Source organism: Amphibalanus amphitrite, unplaced genomic scaffold (assembly GCF_019059575.1).
Source record: "Amphibalanus amphitrite isolate SeventyFive unplaced genomic scaffold, NRLGWU_Aamphi_draft 000714F_arrow, whole genome shotgun sequence".
NCBI classification, from domain to species: Eukaryota; Metazoa; Arthropoda; class Thecostraca; order Balanomorpha; family Balanidae; genus Amphibalanus; species Amphibalanus amphitrite.
Window position 1 is genome coordinate 76,127 of NW_024882208.1, and position 19,103 is coordinate 95,229.

At 50.5% G+C, this 19,103-nt stretch overlaps 1 protein-coding gene across 3 annotated transcripts; it reads left to right on the top strand.

Annotated features, from left to right (window-relative positions):
• Positions 1-317: 317 nt before the first annotated feature.
• LOC122365087 (protein maelstrom homolog) lies at positions 318-18,911 on the top strand. Of its 3 annotated transcripts, none has more exons than XM_043336002.1 (2): positions 318-336; positions 16,837-18,911. In XM_043336002.1, the coding sequence occupies exon 2, from the start codon at positions 16,885-16,887 to the stop codon at positions 18,505-18,507; it is 1,623 nt and encodes a 540-aa protein (XP_043191937.1). In that variant the 5' UTR covers positions 318-336; positions 16,837-16,884; the 3' UTR covers positions 18,508-18,911. The 3 variants fall into 3 exon arrangements, with proteins under 3 accessions (XP_043191937.1, XP_043191936.1, XP_043191935.1); XM_043336001.1 differs by lacking the exon at positions 318-336 and adding an exon at positions 1,148-1,221; XM_043336000.1 differs by lacking the exon at positions 318-336 and adding an exon at positions 10,936-11,125.
• The last annotated feature ends 192 nt before the right edge of the window (positions 18,912-19,103 follow it).

The window sequence follows — 19,103 nt, forward strand, 5'->3', positions numbered from 1 at the left end:
AAACCTAGAATCCTTATTAGCACTTTGCATTGATTAGCACCTTTCATCCTCTTCATTTGCTCATGAGGAAAATGAACACGAACAGCAGTTTCATTCTTTGTCCTTTGCAGCGCTGCTTTCGTCTGAAAATTATTAGGTTCTAATGACGTAATAGGTTTTCTAAAGTAATTAGCCAGCTTACAATCGTAAGCCAATGAAAAGAGCCGTTTGACGGAAGGACACTTTGTATCAATGACGTCACTAAATAATCATTCGAGTAGGATGCTAATATGAGCCCATCTCCTTGCCTTGATTCCATCTTGATTCCTTGCTTGATCCCATCGTCAAACAATAAGCGTGATACCGCGGCCATGGATTAGGTATTCCTGGATCGGACACTCCGCCGATTTTCCGACCACCCGGCGGCGGCGGCGGATTTCCCGACGGCGAGGGCGCTGGCGTCATTTTAGCATTGCGGGCTATGGGCGGAGCGTGTCTTTTTGTATACTTTTGTCGTTTATTACTTACCTATAACCGATTTTGATGAAAATTTTTGTGAACCAGGTAGAACAGGAATTGAGGAATGTCATGGAAATATTCTTTTCCCAGTTTTGATTTAAGAAGTTGCTGAAATTCTGCTGGCAAGTGAGGGTTCGTGATTACAGCCGAAGAGCCAATATTGGAATAAAGTTAAGTTTTATGCGATAACATGAAAATAAGTTGATATTTGTATTAAATCATCAATAGGAACTTGTTTGACTGCCGAGGAACGATGATATTTGATGATAAATTGCATCGGCAAGTCAAGAATACCGGCTCAGTTTATGGGCATCAGGTAATGATTCCGTATGTGATAGTGACTAAATGGAACCAGAATAATTATAAGAAAGGACTAAAAATTATGTTTAAAGTGTCTGAAATTGTGTCTTATGAGCTTAAGTTCGCTAATTTCGCCCTCCATTACCGCGTTTTTAGCACGCAAGCCGGTGCGGCGAGTAGTAAAGTAATCTTGGGTGCGGCGGCCGCCGGCGCACTCGCCGCCGATGTTTCGGAGCTCCGCCACCAGGGCGGCCGCTTGGTCGCCGGCGCTAGTGTTAGGGAATAGGGAGTGTCCTATCCAGGAATACTTCATCCATGCCGCGGCGCTGCTGCAGCGCGTGTTTGTGCTTCGTGTTTGTTTGGGATTGGATGGTGCCCTGTGGCAGTGGGGTAAAGTTTAATAATTAATGTCTATTTTTCTAGGTAATATTGAATTGATCCTTATTTGGCCATCGTGTAGGAATTAATGAATAACTCGAACACGGAAAATGATGGAAAGGAAAAAAGTGATGCCACTGCGAGGCCGGGCTTACCTGGGTAGTTGTCTGTCGGTTTGGCCTCTGTGATTATTTGTGTCACTGCAGTATCCTCTCTTGAGTATGACAGGACACCACGAGTAGTGGCATTGAAGTAGTCGTAGTTCAATGTTTGATAGTATTTGAGCACACTGCACTGCCGTTTATCACTGGACACGCGCGACCCATTCGAGACCAGAGCAGACTGGACGTCTGGCTCGGGCGAGGTCAGCGCCCGCTGACCCGGTCGCCCCGGGCGGCAGTCCTCTGAGCCGGCCAATCAGCTGGCAGCCCTGCGTCTGACGCGGCCGCCGCTCCACTGGGCCGGCCGCTCCTCCCCTACCCGCCCGGCCCCCCACAAGTGGCGATAGGAAGGGAGGGGGAGGTCGGCAATGGCGTTTGGACAATGAATGATTGCATATATGAGATGATATTGTGGAATTGCAATTTCTCACACCCTCCCGCGGACTGATGCTAAACAACGTTTAGCATACATGTTTGAGAAGCATGCTCTAGATGCTTCCAGTACGAAGGAGAGACTTGATGAGTTCGTCTTGTTTGACCGCAGCTTGTCGCTTTGGACGCCTGGTCACTTCTTCCTGCGCCTTTTCAACATCATCTTGGACCTGCTGGCAAGTTGAGTCGGCCTGCTGTTCATCGTTCAGGACTCGGCGACCAGTGTGCGTGCTGTGAATCTCAAGTGGGTACAGCTGAGAGATGGAATACCTTTCTGTACGTCCAGCACTAGTTTTCAAGAGAACTTGGCGGACATGGCCATCATCTCCGTACAACAGCTGCATAACTCGTCCCATGAGCCAGAACATTCTTGGTCGGTTCTTCGTATTGATGAGGACGATGTCACCTACAGCTATCTTGTCTTGCCATTCTGTCTGGAACAAATCTCGAGTGTTCTCGCGTAAACCGAGCAAGTAGTCGCTGTACCACATGCTCTTGTAGCGATCTTGAAGTTTCTGTTGCTCTTGAAGAGTCTTGTTGAGCTGCTGGTGAGAGTCGTCGGGTGTTGAAGTCCACAGAGGATCATCATCGACAGAGCACTCAACGAGTCGCAGTCTCGGGTTGGTGTGAAGTTTGAGTATTTTGTTTGGCGTGAGGGGTTCAATGTCGTCCAGCTTGCTGTGAACGTAGGTAATTGGGCGACAGTTCACCATGTTCTGTATCTCACTAAGCTGAGTGAGAAGCTCGAAGTAGTTAAGTTTGGCCTTGCCTACACTCTTGTACAAGCATTGTTTCACCGTCTTGATCTGGCGCTCGTATACGCCACCAACCCAGCTTGCGTACACGGGGATGGTGCGATGTTGAATCTTGTGCTGTCTCAGGTGTTCTTCAAATTCATCAGACGTGAAGATATTGTTAAGAACTTTCTGACTTGCCAAGAACTGCTTTGCGTTGTCCGTGAACAAGAAGTCAGGGACACAATACATGCTGCAAAACCGTCTGAATGACTGTAAAAACGAGTTCAATGTGAGGTCGGGGACCAGGTCTAGGTGCACAGACCGAATTGCAAGGCAAGTGTACAACACAATGTACATCTTTTTCATGTTCCCATCTTCGTCTGCGACAAAAATGTGTCCTGTGTAGTCAATCGCAGTGTTGCTGTATGGCTTGATGAAAGAGACTCGCTCTCTTGGGAGGTTTGTCATCTTTGGGTAGTCAAAGGCAAGAGCGTTCAGTTTCTTGCACGTGATGCAATCTTTGAGCACACGCTTCACAACTTGCCGTCCACTTGGGATCCAGAATCCTCTCTCCCGCAGCTCGGTCAGAGTTGTACCGACTCCCAGATGCTTGCAGCGCCGGTGCTGCTCTTCAATCATGAGATCAGTCAACCGATGTTTCTTGGAGAGAAGAATGGGATTGTGGACTGCATAGGAGTACATGTTGAGTTTCGATAGTCTCCCTCTGCATCTCAGGATTCCTGTACCGTCAATGAACCCATTCAGGTCATTCAGCAGCTTGGGGACTGATGTTCTGGAGGTGTTGTCTTTTGAGGTTCTCAAGTAACCGAGCTCTTGAGCGAAGGACTGTTCTTGCATGATCTTGAGCCAGTATCTCTCTGCTTGTTCTGTGGCATCAGCTTTCTTGTGTCTCAACTTGTTGACGAAGTGAAACACTCGTGCTGTCACACCATGTAACTTGCGCAGCGATGAAAAGTCTTCGATGTTCAGAATCGGCTGCAGCGCTGGTTGCCGTTCACTTTCCTCAATCCTGACTTGCTGATGCTGTAGTTCAACAGCACTTCTTGCTTCGTCCGACAGGCAGAAGAGTGGACTTGTTGGCCACAGTTCTGGTTCATCACAGAGCCAGTCAGGTCCGTGAAGCCAGAGGGGCAGTTTCCTGTTGAACTCTCTGGTGGTCAGGCCGCGCGTCAGCATGTCGGCTACGTTCGATGTTGTGGTGACATAATGATGAGTGATGTTGCAGTTGTGTTTCTTCTGAAGTTTCGCCCTCATAGATGCGATGTCTTCCAGTCGGTTTGATGTAAACTTGCTCTTTGACTTGCAGCCTGAGGTCAACCACTCGAGCACCACCTGAGCATCGCTCCAGACGTAGACGTGTTCTGTGGATGTGACCAGAGAGTCCAGTATGACTGGCACACACTTCAAGGCAAGAAAGACTGCAAGCAGTTCCAGTTGGGGAATGCTCTTGTTGTCTGGTGCGAGCTTGCTTTTCGCAAAGATCAGCTGAGGTTCAGAGTTTTCTTGCTTCATGTAGCAAGCGAATCCGTAGCAAGCCTTGCTTCCGTCACAGAAGAGATGGAATTCAGTTGGTTGGTTGTTTTCTGTGCTGATCGTCCTTCTTGGAAACTTGAGATCGCGCAGTGCATTGAGATCTTCCTTCAGTTTCATCCATTCTCTGTACACTTCGAGTGACACGTCTTCGTCCCATGCTGTGCCATCTTTCCAGACCTGCTTCATGAGGAGTCTTCCTCTGATGGTCACAGGAAGCACAAGAGAAAGAGGGTCAAAGATCTTGCTGATGTTACTCAGAAGTTGTCTCTTGGTGATGCTGTGATCTTTTTCTTCGAAGATGAAGTCAGCAAGCATCATTTCATCTTGCTTGGTGTCGTACATGTACCCCAGCACCTTCTCCGCTGGGGCCTCATGCTGGTGAAGGGTTCCTTCTGATGTCATGATGTCAACCAGTGAAGGATGGTTAGACATCCAGCTGCGGAGGTTGAAGCCTCCTTCGTTCATGATCTGTCTGGCATCTTCGTAGATGTCAACAAGTTTCTGTTGATTTGAAGTCGTGAAGATAAAGTTGTCAACATACAACGACTCCTTCAGTGCGATCGCAGCCAACGCGTGTTCATACTTCTGCAGATGAAGCTGTATGATGTGGTTGAGAATGAATGGAGAGCAGTTCAGTCCGAAGAGGATGGTTCGAAAACGGTACATCTTCATCCCGTCGTCAGTCTCCCACAGGAAACAAAACCTGTCCTTGTCCTCTTCGTACTTCAAGTAGATTTGGAGAAAGGCCTTCTCAATATCAGCAAGAAGAACGTGATTGTTTGTTCGGAATCGCATTAGAAGTTGTACGAGGTCGTTCAACAGGTCGATCCCTCCGAAGCATGCCTCGTTGAGAGAGGGCTGGTTGCTCGTCTTCAGACTGCAGTTGAATACTGGACGTATTTTCGTCGTGGTTTGCTCGTCAGTCTTCACCACAGGATGGTGTGGAATGAAGACTCTCTGGTTTGATGTTGGTTCTTTGGGATTGATTTCTTCAATTATGCCGTCTCGAATCTGTTGCTCGAAAACTGCCGTGTATGAGTCAGCGAGCTGTCGCTTGATTAGCTTTTGGCGAACTTTCTTCATAGTTGCAAATGCTACATCGTAGTTGGTTGGCACTTGTGAAACAATGTCGTAGAACGGCACTTTGACAAAGTATTTCCCATCCTTGAACTCTACTTCTTCAGTAAAGCTGTCCACCAGCCGCTTTTCTTGAGCTGATATACTTTCATCACTTTCTTTGATGCCCAAGCTCTCGACGCTGAACAAGTGTTCGATCTGGAGATCCACGTCACTATCAGTGGACATGTGAGCCAGTGGATGGAAGTATGAAGTCTTCGGATGCAGCGTTGCATTCACCATCAGTTCAATGCGAGGCGACTGGTCAGCTACATCAGCAGCGCCGTCAATGAGCGACGACTGGTTGTCGGATGCAGATGACTGTTTCGACGTTTCATCTGTTTGCGATTCTACCGTCGAGGCCAGTGTTTGATCATTTTGTTGTGTGTCTGTCGATGTGTGCAAAACACAATCGTAGTGTTCGTTTGTTTGTGTTTGTTGGGTTTGTGTTTGTGTTTGTGTTGGAGTTTGAGTTTGTTGTTCACTGGTCTGACTGACAGCGTTGTCATCCTCTGCCTGTTTCTCATGAGCCAGACTGCAGTGTGTTTGTGTTTGTTTAGTTTGTAGATGTGAGTAGTCTGCTGCCAGATGCTTCACATCTTGCATCTGTTGAACTTCTTTTGAAGACTCGTTTCTGTCCGTCGCGACCGATTGCAGCGCGGTCTGAACGTCTTGCTGTCCGTGGCTGGTGCTAGATGTCTGCTCGCTTCCGCTTGTATGTGATGGTGGCGAGTTCACACCGCTTCCACCAAACTTGTCACCTCTGTCCGGTTTCCTGGATGACCCCGGTGCGCCCCTGTTGGGTTCATGATCCTGTCGATCACTTTTGTCTTTGTCTCCTGCCGCAGTCTCTTGAAGCTCATCTTCAAAGTAGCTGTCGACTCTCCCGAAGAGAATGTAGCCATCTCGCACCTCCAAGGCCGTTCCGAGCGCGAGGTCTACAGTCTTCAGTGGCTTGAGCGCTCCAATGATGTCCGATCCGAGCAGACAATCGAAGTCGCCAACGGTGTCTGAAGTGATGTCGTTGAAGAACGAGTCCGCGAGACGAGCTCCATCGGCCTGGAGATGCTCAACCAGAGACTTGATTCCGGGAACTTCGTACTCCAGATTCATAGCTGGATCCACCAAGAAGGTGTGTCTGGCGGTAGAATCAGGCGTGAAGATGACATCACAGGTGACCGAGCTGTAACTCAGTTCCTTGACGCCGATGCACGTCTTCACGTTGAAGCACGTCTTTGGAGTGCTTAAGTCGAAGCCCAGCTTCCTTGCCAGATCTTCGCTGATGTAGGAAGCCTGAGAGCCGTAGTCAATCATGCATCTGACGAGTTCGCATGTCTTCTGGTCGTTGACGTGCATGATGACCGACATCGATGGTAGTATGACAGTCTGCCCCTTGTTTATGTTGTTGCACATGAGTGTCAAGCCGCTCTGAAGCATGGTGTGCTGTTCATCGGTGTTCACACACACTGCCGAAATGTGTTGCTTGCTGCCACACATGGTGCACGGGTATCGCAGTCCAGCAGCCTGACTTTTGCAGTCCGAGAGCTGGTGAGCACCACTGCACTTAGTGCAGAGCTTCAGCTCTTTCAGCCGTCGAACTCTCGACTGTGGTGTCGTGTACTTGGCACACTTCAACATGGAATGAGCTCCATCGCATAGCTTGCATGGCTTAAACTTGTTTGCTGTTGGCTGTTGCTGTGGTCCGGATGTAGAGTTTGCACCTGCGGACTTTTTCACAGTTTCTGTTCCAGTTTGAAATCTCTGTAAAGTTGACTTCACAGACGTAGCTCCTGGTTGTTCATGACCACGAGAGAGACGAGATTTCTCTGTCTTTGGTCTGGCTCCCGGAGTCTCTTTTGTTTCTTGATGTTTTGCTGGTGCAGACGTCTTCATCAGTGACTTGATAACCATGTTGTAGTTGTCCATTAGTTGCTTTGTTGAGGGGAAGTCAGTCTGCAGAATGCTGCTCAACTTCAGCTTGAAGTTCGTGGGGAGCTTCTCGCAGATCATGAAGCTGACGATCTTGCTGCCCAGAGTGTCATCCTCAAGAGCGTTGTAGCCGAACGCTTTCAGCTCGTACACTGAAGCGCGGGCCGTGTTGAAGAATGCTCGTATCGCCGGGAAGTCTTTTGCTGATGGCGACTTGAGGTTGTGAAGTTTCCTGATGTGTTCCTCTACAATGATGTCTGTATCCAGGTATTCTTCGGTCAAGAACTTCCTGGCAAGTGCGTAGTTCTGTTCATCGTTTGACAGATGTTTGATTGTATCTAAGGCGTTTCCACGAAGGTAGCTCTTCAGATACATCAGCTTGGCGGAGTTGCTGTACGCTGTGTTGTTTCCCACGAGGTCATCGTACATGTGCAGGAAATCATTGAATGACATCACATCATCTTGTGATCCAGAAAATAGTGGCATTTTCAACTTCTGAATGTCTGGTTGTGTGATGTAGGTTTTGTTGACTGCAGCTTCTTTGACGTTCTTCGCCGAACCAGAGGTAAAAGCAAAGTACGCCTTCTTGGTGGTTGAGTATACTTCGTAGACTTCATCCATCCAGGCATCTTCACATTCCATTTCGGCCTCGCTTGTCATTGACGAGACGTAGTCGTTATGCTTGGCTTCAATTTCGGACCACGCAGTTTGAAGCTCGACCCAGCAGTCTCCGACCAGGCTAGGTTCTGCTCCTTCAGCTATGACCTTCAATAGGTTTCTGTTGATTCTCGTGAAAGATCGTTTGCTGTTTGAACGTGCTGTCTTCAATTTCTCCATCTTGGTGGAAGCTTCTTAAGACAGAAAAGTGCCTATAACCTCGCTGAAGATGAATCGAAGCAGATGGCTCGTAGAAGCGCTGAAGCAGGCGAGGTATTGACCCGCTGAAGCACCGAAGCAGGCGAGGTAGTTGACCCGCTGAAGTGCAGAAGCAGGCGAGGTTGATGGCCAGCTGAAGCGCTGAAGCAGGCGAGTCTGATGACCCGCTAGAAGCGCCGAAGCAGGCGAGGTTGGCGACCCGCTGAAGCGCCGAAGCAGGTGAGGCTGAAGACCCACTGAAGCGCCGGAACAGGCGAGGTAGTTGACCCGCTGAAGCGCCGAAGCAGGCGAGGTAGTTGACCCGCTAGAGCGCCGAAGCAGACGAGCTTGATGACTCGCTGAAGCGCCGAAGCAGGTGAGGTTGATGACCTGCTGAAGCGTCGAAGCAGGCGAGGTTGAAGACCCACTGAAGCGCCGAAGCAGGTGAGGTTGGTGACCCGCTGAAGCGCCGAAGCAGGTGAGGCTGAAGACCCGCTGAAGCGTTGAAGCAGGCGAGGTTGTTGACCAGCTGAAGCGCTGAAGCAGGCGAGGTTGTTGACCCGCTGAAGCGCCGAAGCAGGCGAGGTAGTTGACCCGCTGAAGCGCCGAAGCAGGCGAGGCTGATAACCCGCTGAAGCGCCGAAGCAGGCGAGGTTGGTGACCCGCTGAAGCGCCGAGGCAGGTGAGCTTGTTGACCCGCTGAAGCGCCGAGGCAGGCAAGGTTGATGACCCGCTAGAGCGCCGAAGCAGCAGGCGAGATTGATGACCCGCTTGAGCGCCGAAGCAGGCGAGGTTGTTGACCCGCTGAAGCGCCGAAGCAGCAGGCGAGATTGATTGACCCGCTTGAGCGCCGAAGCAGGCGAGGCTGATGACCCGCTGAAGCGCCGAAGCAGGCGAGTCTGATGACCCGCTGAAGCGCCGAAGCAGGCGAGGTTGGTGACCCGCTGAAGCGCCGAAGCAGGTGAGGCTGAAGACCCACTGAAGCGCCAAAGCAGGTGAGGTTGATGGCCCGCTGAAGCGCCGAAGCAGGTGAGGCTGAAGACCCACTGAAGCGCCAAAGCAGGTGAGGTTGATGGCCCGCTGAAGCGCCGAAGCAGGTGAGACTGAAGACCCGCTGGGGCGCCGAGGCAAGCGTGGTTGATGACCCGCTAGAGCGCCGAAGCAGCAGGCGAAGTTGATGACCCGCTTGAGCGCCGAAGCAGGCGAGGTTGTTGACCCGCTTGAGCGCCGAAGCAGGCGAGGTTGATGACCCGCTAGAGCGCCGAAGCAGCAGGCGAAGTTGTTGACCCGCTTGAGCGCCGAAGCAGGCGAGGCTGATGACCCGCTGAAGCGCCGAAGCAGGCGAGTCTGATGACCCGCTGAGGCGCCGAAGCAGCAGGCGAAGTTGATGACCCGCTTGAGCGCCGAAGCAGGCGAGGCTGATGACCCGCTGAAGCGCCGAAGCAGGCGAGGTTGGTGACCCGCTGAAGCGCCGAAGCAGGTGAGGCTGAAGACCCACTGAAGCGCCAAAGCAGGTGAGGTTGATGGCCCGCTGAAGCGCCGAAGCAGGTGAGACTGAAGACCCGCTGGGGCGCCGAGGCAAGCGTGGTTGATGACCCGCTAGAGCGCCGAAGCAGCAGGCGAAGTTGATGACCCGCTTGAGCGCCGAAGCAGGCGAGGTTGTTGATGTCTCGAAGAGGCGATCAGGAGACGGGTCACAGCCGTATCTGTGTTAGTATTGTATCGAGCGATAATGTGCTCAGAGACGCGCGTCTTATCATTAATCCACAGCAGGCGATTAATCGAGCGATTCGTTTAGATTGAATAGTTGAGCCGTCTCACACAATTGCTGTCTTGAAGATCAATTGCAAATCGCACGAGAGGTCAGTGTGAGAAAATATAGCGAAGTTTTGTGAAGGAAAACTGTGAGCAGTATAGGGCAAGTCCCGAGGAGCGAGGGACCTGACACAAATAATCACAGCTTTTCTATGTAGGAATTAATGAATAACTCGAACACGGAAAATGATGGAAAGGAAAAAAGTGATGCCACTGCGAGGCCGGGCTTACCTGGGTAGTTGTCTGTCGGTTTGGCCTCTGTGATTATTTGTGTCACTGCAGTATCCTCTCTTGAGTATGACAGGACACCACGAGTAGTGGCATTGAAGTAGTCGTAGTTCAATGTTTGATAGTATTTGAGCACACTGCACTGCCGTTTATCACTGGACACGCGCGACCCATTCGAGACCAGAGCAGACTGGACGTCTGGCTCGGGCGAGGTCAGCGCCCGCTGACCCGGTCGCCCCGGGCGGCAGTCCTCTGAGCCGGCCAATCAGCTGGCAGCCCTGCGTCTGACGCGGCCGCCGCTCCACTGGGCCGGCCGCTCCTCCCCTACCCGCCCGGCCCCCCACAAGTGGCGATAGGAAGGGAGGGGGAGGTCGGCAATGGCGTTTGGACAATGAATGATTGCATATATGAGATGATATTGTGGAATTGCAATTTCTCACAATCGGGAGAAGCGGCTATTGCAGTTGGGCAAACTAGACCTTTGGAATCAAAATATTGAGGCATCAAAAGATTGATTCCTTATGACCATATTTGGGCATAAATGCAGACCATTTCTAATTTACCAAACACATAAAAATAAGCGAGTGTTTCAAGAAGGAGTATGCTTGATCTTGAACAGAAATGCTGGAAGTATCTCCTAAGCAAAATAATATTGCTCCTATCATAACAATTTGATTTCTATAGGTAGCGAAAGGCAATCAAGGAATTGATTCACTTGAAACAGATAATCATAATATTGAACACTTCACCTCGCGCTTTCGAGCTGGACGGACGTGCATTTGGGAGCTCTGAGGATTCCTCCCCTACAGCATTGCCCGGTCCTTTTTTTGGTTTACCCAAAGCATCAAAGTAGGTTTATCCATGCCTACCCTATCGCGATCTCCAACCCTTCCCAGACGTGCACGACAGAAAAATGATACGTCACTAAATGTTACGGAAAACGTTACGGCGATCGTCACGCCCTCTACCTCTCCGCCGAGCATCACGGTCACAAGTGAACCCGCCATTACAAGCGCACTCAACAAAAGCGACGCGGGAAAAGAAAAGAGTGACAAAAGCGCAGCGGGAGGTTTTGGTGGCGTGGCAGAAGCCGACTGCAGGGAAGGTCAAGATCATCTGAAAGTAAGTGAGATTGCTGCGAAAAAAGATGGGAAATATGGTTGAGCAGTTAAAGGGACTATCCCACCTTCTAAAATGTTGTTAAAACCAGTTAAATTGTGCCCGACTTTATAGATTGGAGGACCAGGAACACGGTTCTGGCATTTATTTTTCATTAAACATCTTAGGCTTCCCATATTCCAAACACAAACTTTCAAATATGTGACGTCACAGCCCAAAATTACCTCCTTCCCCAGGCCACATTACTGTCATAAAGCTGATTCTTTTTACTCTGTAGGCACCACAACAAAGTTCAGACCAAGTTTTAAGCGATTTTTCAACGAACAAACCGATTTAAATCAGAATGACTAAACGAGGTGACGTCACACTAACGGTCGCTCCATGTTGAAGATAGGGCCTTGTACAAGGCCCATTTTCAAATGAAGGGAACGAATTTCTTCAACACCAAGAGGACGCGGGGGTTGCAACCTAGATAGATAGTGGTTTCTGAACCTCGCCGCAAACTTGGCTATCTCAACTCAAACCCCATGTTAAAGGTGGGATAGTCCCTTTAAAAGGCTTGATGACAGTGTCTTTACTGTTTTTGGTGGAAGGTCGCGCACTCCGAGTTCCGATGAGCCGGAACTGATCGTATGCAAGGGAGGACCAGGTAAGCCACGTTGTGGGGAACCAGTTAAGGATGGAGAAAGCGCCATCGCATGTGATAAATGTTCGGCTTGGTTCCACAGTGCATGCCAAGCGATTCCAAAGGGTGCGGTGAGCGCTGCAGGTAAATTCGCTATGCTGCACTGGTTCTGCGCATCCTGTCACATACAAATCTTCTCTTCCCGAGCAAATGATGACCGAAAAGTTAGAGACACCTTAGAATCAATTGAAAATGTGGTACTGAAGAAAGTAAATGAACAAGTAGAGTCTATGGCTTCAACAGTAGGTGATACCCTTGAGTCATTTGAGGACAAGGTGCAGAACGTAAATCGCAGAGTAGAGTCGCTGGCTTCTGGGATCTCTGAACACATCAAGCTGGTAACTCGAGCCCTTCGCCATCAGGAAGAGGTGGCTGCAGAACAGAAACAGCTGATTCAGCGATCTTATAGAGAATTAGAGACAAAGGCATCCTTTGCCGAGGTTGTCAGGGGTTCTTGTGCTGACCTGATCAAAGATGTGTCCAGCAAGGTAAATGGTGTAAAGGAGGCAAAACATCAGCTAGAGGATTCAAAGGAAATCTGCAGTGCTGTCAATGCTGTGTTTGACAAAGAGAGGCGGAAACTCAATGTTGTTGTCTTTAACCTGCCAGAAAGCGAGCCAGCTGAGGGAGAAACAAGGGAGAAGCTGGACTTGATGAAGTTCACCAGCATCATCCGAGAAAACCTCAGACTGAACATCAAGGCTGTGAGGTGTCATAGGGTCGGAAAACGCCAGAGTGACCGACCAAGACTGCTGGTGGTCACGATGGAAGACCTGGAAACAAGGCAAGAGCTCCTCCGCATGTCAGCCCAGCTTAGAGACAATTCAGCTTGGAGGAACCTATACATAAATCCTGACTTGACCCCTGCTGAGAGGGAGATCAACAGGAAGCTGAGACAAGAACTGGCAAACAGAAAAGCATCTGGTGAGCAAGGTCTTGTCATAAGGCGTGGTGCTATTGTTAAGCTCTCCAACTCTGCGAGACAAGAGAATCCGAAGCCTGAGTCGGCTGAGTCTAGAGCTGACACAACCAGACGAGGAAGCACACCCCAATCTGAAGTGCCCAGAACAATGCAGGCTGGGCGTGGGGCTCAACAAAGACAGCAATGACTCAAACAAGGTCATGGTAGAAGGAATGGACTAAAGATACTGTACACAAATGCAGATCAACTGGTGAACAAGAGGGACTGTCTACTGCTGGAGATTGCTGGGTCAGAACCAGACTTGATATTGATAACTGAGGTTATCCCAAAAGCTCAAGTTGTCCCTCTCTCTGTATCGGTTTTCATGATACCAGGCTACAAAGTATTTATGAATTTTGATCCAGAGAAACCAAGTCTTGGATCTTTGGGGTTGAGAGGGTTATGCGTTTATGCTAAAGACCATTTAAAATGCCGAACCATCTCTTTCTCACCCCGGAGCTTGTTAGAAGTACTCTGGCTTTCAATACCGCTGCTGGGTAGTGATACTTTGCTCCTAGGATGTTTGTATAGGAGCCCCAGCATCAATGTTCTTGAAAGTACACTTCAGGTTTGTAGTCTGCTCAGAGAAGTGTGTGGATCTGCTTCTCACTTTCTTCTGGCTGGTGACTTTAATTACCCACACATTGACTGGAACATTATGACAAGCCAAATGCCTCCAGAGCATCCCACTCACCAGTTCCTGGAGACCATGAATGATGTATTCCTTCACCAGCACATATTGCACCCTACACGATACCGTGAAGGTACTACACCAAGAGTTTTGGATCTTGTCATCACTAATGAAGAAGGGATGATCAAAAACCTCGAGTATCTGCCTGGCTTAAACATGAGTGATCATCTGGTTTTGCGATTTACTGTGAACTGCTACACAATACAATCTGTTCATAGAGAGCTGAAGCCTGCCCTTTACAAGGCTGACTTTAACAAGCTAAGGCTTGAGGCAAGCAAAGTCAACTGGGGTTCAATGATAGGGCTTGATGTGGAGAATGCCTATACATTGTTTCAAGACAGTATAGCGGGCCTCATTGAACAGTTTGTGCCGAAGACTAAGATTGCTAAAGCAAAAAACTTGTATATGAACAAAGAAGCCTTGAGACTGCGTAAAAAGAAACGAAATCTGTGGGCCATATACATGGAGTCTAGACGCCCAGAGGACTTTGCTAGATATGCTGCTGCACGGAACGCCCTTAGAAAAATGACGAGGAAGCTGAGAACCCAACTTGAGGTATCCATAGTATCTCAATTGAAGGACAACCCAAAAGCTTTTTGGAAGTACGCCAACTCTCGCCTTAAAACCAAGTCTGGAATCGACCTTATCATAGACGAACAAGGTATACCAAGATATGAACCACATGAGAAAGCTGAGATATTGAACAAGCATTTCAGCAGTATCTACACAAGTGAACCAATTGCCTCGCCAGCCCAGAGCATCGAGAGACTCCCTCAAATTGATGAGATCCTCAGTGACATGTCGGTGAGCCCTGCTGAGGTCACGTCCAAGCTCGAGAGTCTCAATGTGTCAGCAGCACCAGGTCCAGATGGGGTTCATCCCAGAGTTTTGAAAGAGTTGGCGCCATTGGTTGCCCATCCTCTTGCTGTGGTGTTCAACAAGTCCATGGAAACGTCGATCGTTCCGAAAACATGGCGTCACGCTACAGTAGTTCCCATTTTCAAGAAAGGCGACCGGGAAAATGCAAAGAACTACGGACCAGTCAGCTTAACTTCAGTCGTTTGCAAGATCATGGAATCAGTTGTCAGGGACAAGATCATGTTTCACCTAGCGAGCTTCAATCTGCTTAGTCCTCACCAGCATGGTTTTCGTCCTGCAAGGTCCTGTACAACCCAGCTCCTTGAAGCTATGGATGACTGGACGCGAGCAATAGACTCTGGGCAGCCTGTCGACACCATTTACCTCGACTTTAGCAAGGCATTTGATTCGGTCCCACATGGTCTTCTTCTTTCTAAGCTGAAGTACTATGGTGTTGATGGAAGGGTGTTGAAATGGGTCGAAGCATTCCTGTCTGATCGCACCCAGCAGGTCCTGGTCGAAGGCGCCTTGTCAAGCAGCTCTAAGGTGAAAAGTGGTGTTCCTCAGGGTTCCGTACTGGGTCCTTTGTCATTTCTCATATACATCAATGACATGCCTGACCATCTTGAAAGTCATATCAAGATTTTCGCCGACGACTCCAAGCTGTTCGGTCCTGTTCAGTCCCCCAGTGATAGACTTCGACTTCAAGAAGACATCGACAAAGTAGCTGAGTGGTCACAACGCTGGAGACTCCCACTCAACTTGGACAAATGCAAGGTGCTCCACATGGGTCCCAGGAACCCCTGTGTCAGCTACAAAATGTTTGAATCAAACCTCACTGCTGTTGACGAAGAAAAGGACTTAGGCGTGACAATAGACAGTGCAATGAAGTTTCATGTTCAGACAGCAAGGGTTGTGGCCAAAGCAAACAAGCTCCTCGGAATCATCCGCAGATCGTTTGGAAATCTTAGCAAAGACATGCTTACTGTGTTGTTCAGGACCTTGATAAGACCGCACCTGGAATATGGTAACAGTATATGGGGACCGCCATCGAAGGGAGACCAAAAGAAGATAGAGAGAGTCCAGAGACGTGCTACCAAGCTGGTCCGTGAACTACGGCCCAAGCCATACTCGCAGAGACTCAGGGAGTTGGACCTGCCCTCACTTACGTATCGACGACTACGAGGAGACATGATAACGGTCTTCCAGATACTCCGGGGCTCCCTCGATGTGCGCCCAGGTCTCCTTCCATTGGCAAGCTCCAGGATTACTCGAGGCCATCATTTGAAGCTCCACAAGCCAAGATCAAGATCAAGAGCGAGGAGGAACTTTCTGGGAGTCAGAGCAATAAACAGCTGGAACGGCCTGCCTCCCTCTGTTGTATCCGCACCTACTGTCAATGCCTTCAAGTCCCGACTCGACTCCCACTGGAAAAACATCCAATATTCATCAGTCATCGATCAATAGAAACAGAGCGAGTTTAAAGTAATGATCCGGTCCAATAGGCCTGCTACTTGGCCTCAAAATTCCGTGTACTTCTAAGGTAAGGTAAGGTAAGGTTGATTCCCCATCAGCTGGCTAATCATTATTTTGATTCACTGGTAATGTTAACAGATAGGCAACAATTACTTGCAAGAATACAGCATTTATCTTGCTATTATTCTCATTTAGTGGTATCCTCAGCACCACAACAGATACCTATAGCATTGTTGTACTTTACCTTCACTACATTTGATAACAATTCACAATTTTTAAATGTCAAGAATACAAAAACTGAAGCAACAGGTAAAAACCACATAATAGATATAAAAGCACTACAACAATGATAATTAGGGGTTTAAAAATTTCATTTTGCCATTTTGCGCAAATACTGATTGCTTGGTATGCGATTCATGATACAAAAATAACATACAGTGTGATTTCCTCAAAACAGCTTTTACGTGATGGGCAGTACCTCTGTCTTTTTCCCATTCACAAGGCCAAAGGGACAATTTCTTAGTTTTGAGCAAGATTCCTATAGGTTTTGAGGTAACACTTTTTGCAAACTTACCACATTTTTCTACCTTTTTAAAGAAAAATCTCACCGTCATGGGCCTTTTTTCAACCGTAACGATACATTTGAAGTCAAAAGTGTACCCAAATGAATAAAAAAATTGATTCCATGCCCATATTTGGTCATGGCTCCTCCCACCAGAATCAAATTATTGATGCCTCCATATTTTGATTCCAAAAGTCTAGTTTGCCCAACTGATTGGTCAATTGATCCCACTCGTATCGAGTGAAAAGCATCGGAAAGTGGAGGGTATGAATGTCAAACCTGACACTCAACCAGTGCTGGTCCAGTCGCCCGCACCTTGAATGATTACAGCAACTCAGCAGTGTTGGTGTCTGATGGCAGAGCATTCCGGTAGTTTATATAGGTATCTGACACTTAATGTGTTCCTGCACAAGAGATGCTTGTTGTGTGGCTGTCACTTTCATGTACTTAAAGTGACAATTGCATTATTTATATGTTGCAGGTAACCAGGGACACTGAGCTGCCAAAGCAACAAACCATAGAGAGGAAAATGCCTCCCAAAAAGCCTCAAATCAATCCCTTCTCCATGTACATGCGTGAGCAAGAACCAATCCTTCGAAGGCAGGGGATACACTTCAACTCTAAGAAGGAAGTGGTTGACTACTTGTTTCCCCACTTCAATGCACTCTCTGAGTTTGACCGTCAAAAGTACAAAAACATGGCCAAGATCGAGAAGGAGAAGGCCAAGCTGGACCTGACGCGCAAGTTTGACGACCGCGGCGTTCCGCTGTCCCAGATCGCCGCCGAGGAGGACGAGCGACGAATGAAAAAGGATAACATGATCCGTCACGTGCACAGTATCGTGCACGATCGCAGCAACGGCGTGCCGCTGCTGAACGTCAAGTTCTACAACCTGTACATCTCGCTGCACTGCTACACGGACCACGGTAAGCAGGCCGAGTACATCCCGTGCGAGGTCGCTCTGGCCGAGTGGACGATCGCCGACGGCGTGCTGCGCTCGTGCTCCTACATCATCGAGCCGGACGCCATCCCGACTGGGTATCGCTCCAGGTGTTTGGACATATCGGAGGCGACGCACAAGGTGCCGCTGGGCCACCCAGACTCGGAGCGCAGCATGCCCGGCGTCTGGATCCGGCTGAAGAACTTCATCAACCCGCAGGAGGAGCTGGATGACTACCCGCCCGTGTTCACGAGCGGCCCCGACCTGCCCGAGACGGAGGGCGCGCTCGACTGGCTGCACGTGCGCTCGGCCGACCGGCGCGCCAGCCCCTTCCGTGTCTACCCGCTGGAACGGCTCGTTTACGAGCTGTTCAACGCGGCCGGCGAGCCGCAGTTGGAGACGCACTGCAGCGACCTCATCTCGCGCGGACACTTTGACTACTTCACCGACCTGGCGTGCGGCTTCCACCAGGACATCGACAACCCCATGTACTGCATGCTGGCCAAGGCGCGCCGGCAGGCGTTCGCCGTGCTGGACCGGGTAGCCGGCCCGTTCGGCGTCGAGCTGATCCCCGGCCGGCACGTGCCGCAGTCCAAGAACGACGCCGGCGTGGTGGTGAACACGCCGATGGCGCAGGGCGGCGGCCGCATCCAGTTCAAACCGACGCGGGAGAAGGAGCCCGACCTGCCCACCCAGTACAAACTGCTGCAGCCGACCCGCTCGGCGTTCCGCGGCGGCGACTGGGAGACTCCGATCGGACCGGTGCCCGAGGCGCGCCCCTTCTCCGGCTGGAGCGCCGCCGAGCCGGAGGACGACTCGACCTGGGGCGCGGCGGCCGCGCAGCAGCCCAAGGTGCGCCGTCCGGCCGCCCTCGGCCAGGCGGCCGCCATGTCCACGGGCGTCTCCCAGCAGGAGTTCCCGGCGCTGGGGACCGCCGGCCGCCAGCAGCAGCCACCGCCCGCGCGCTCCGAGGCCGACTTCCCGGCGCTGGGCGCGCCCTCCGAGACTGACTTCCCGGCTCTGGGCGCGCCGGGCGGCGGCGGTCTGGCGGGCCGCAGCCGGCCGCTGGCCACGCGGACGCGGGTGCCGGGCGAGCGGCCGATGGCTGCCCAGGTGCGAGTGCCGGCCGTCGGGCGCGGACGCGCCACCAGCCGCACCACGGTGGCCGGCACGCTGGCTGACCGGTTCGCCAAGCAGCCGGGCCGGCCGTGACCGGATGTCGGGTGCTCGCCGTCAATGTGGCGAGGGGCTGCCGTCACTGTGCCGCCGCGGCCATCCAGAGGAACTGGTGGTGGACGGGCGCGACGGCCAACGGCTGTGCCAGTTACCGACCCGGATGTCGGCGGTGCTTTCGGGTTTGATGGACGAGAGCTGGTTGTGTTATGACTGAAATCAGGAAGTGTGTGTTTGTGGGAGGGGGAGGGATTTGAGGGGGCAATCATAACCATTCCCCGTGCTTCCAGCGCGACTTTGTCACGATGCTTCCCGACGTTTGTAAACATGTAGCGGCGCAAACTGTTTTAAGTCGAGAACCAGCGCTGAGCTGCGTCGCAGATTGATTAGCCAAGCAATGTTCCAACTGCACTGCATTGAAAATACATTGTTCTTTGATAGACGTCCTATATTTGGATTATTTTACGTCGCTCCGTCCCTCCATCGTTGACAGCTGATGGCACTCGACAGCCCAAACGTCACTTGTCTACTGGTTATTACTCGTTTGGTTTGAGCTTTCGAGTTTGGTGGAGTGCATACAGGCGAGAAAAAAAAACGCCGCACACCCTAAGTGATTGGATATTATGTTTTTCTTT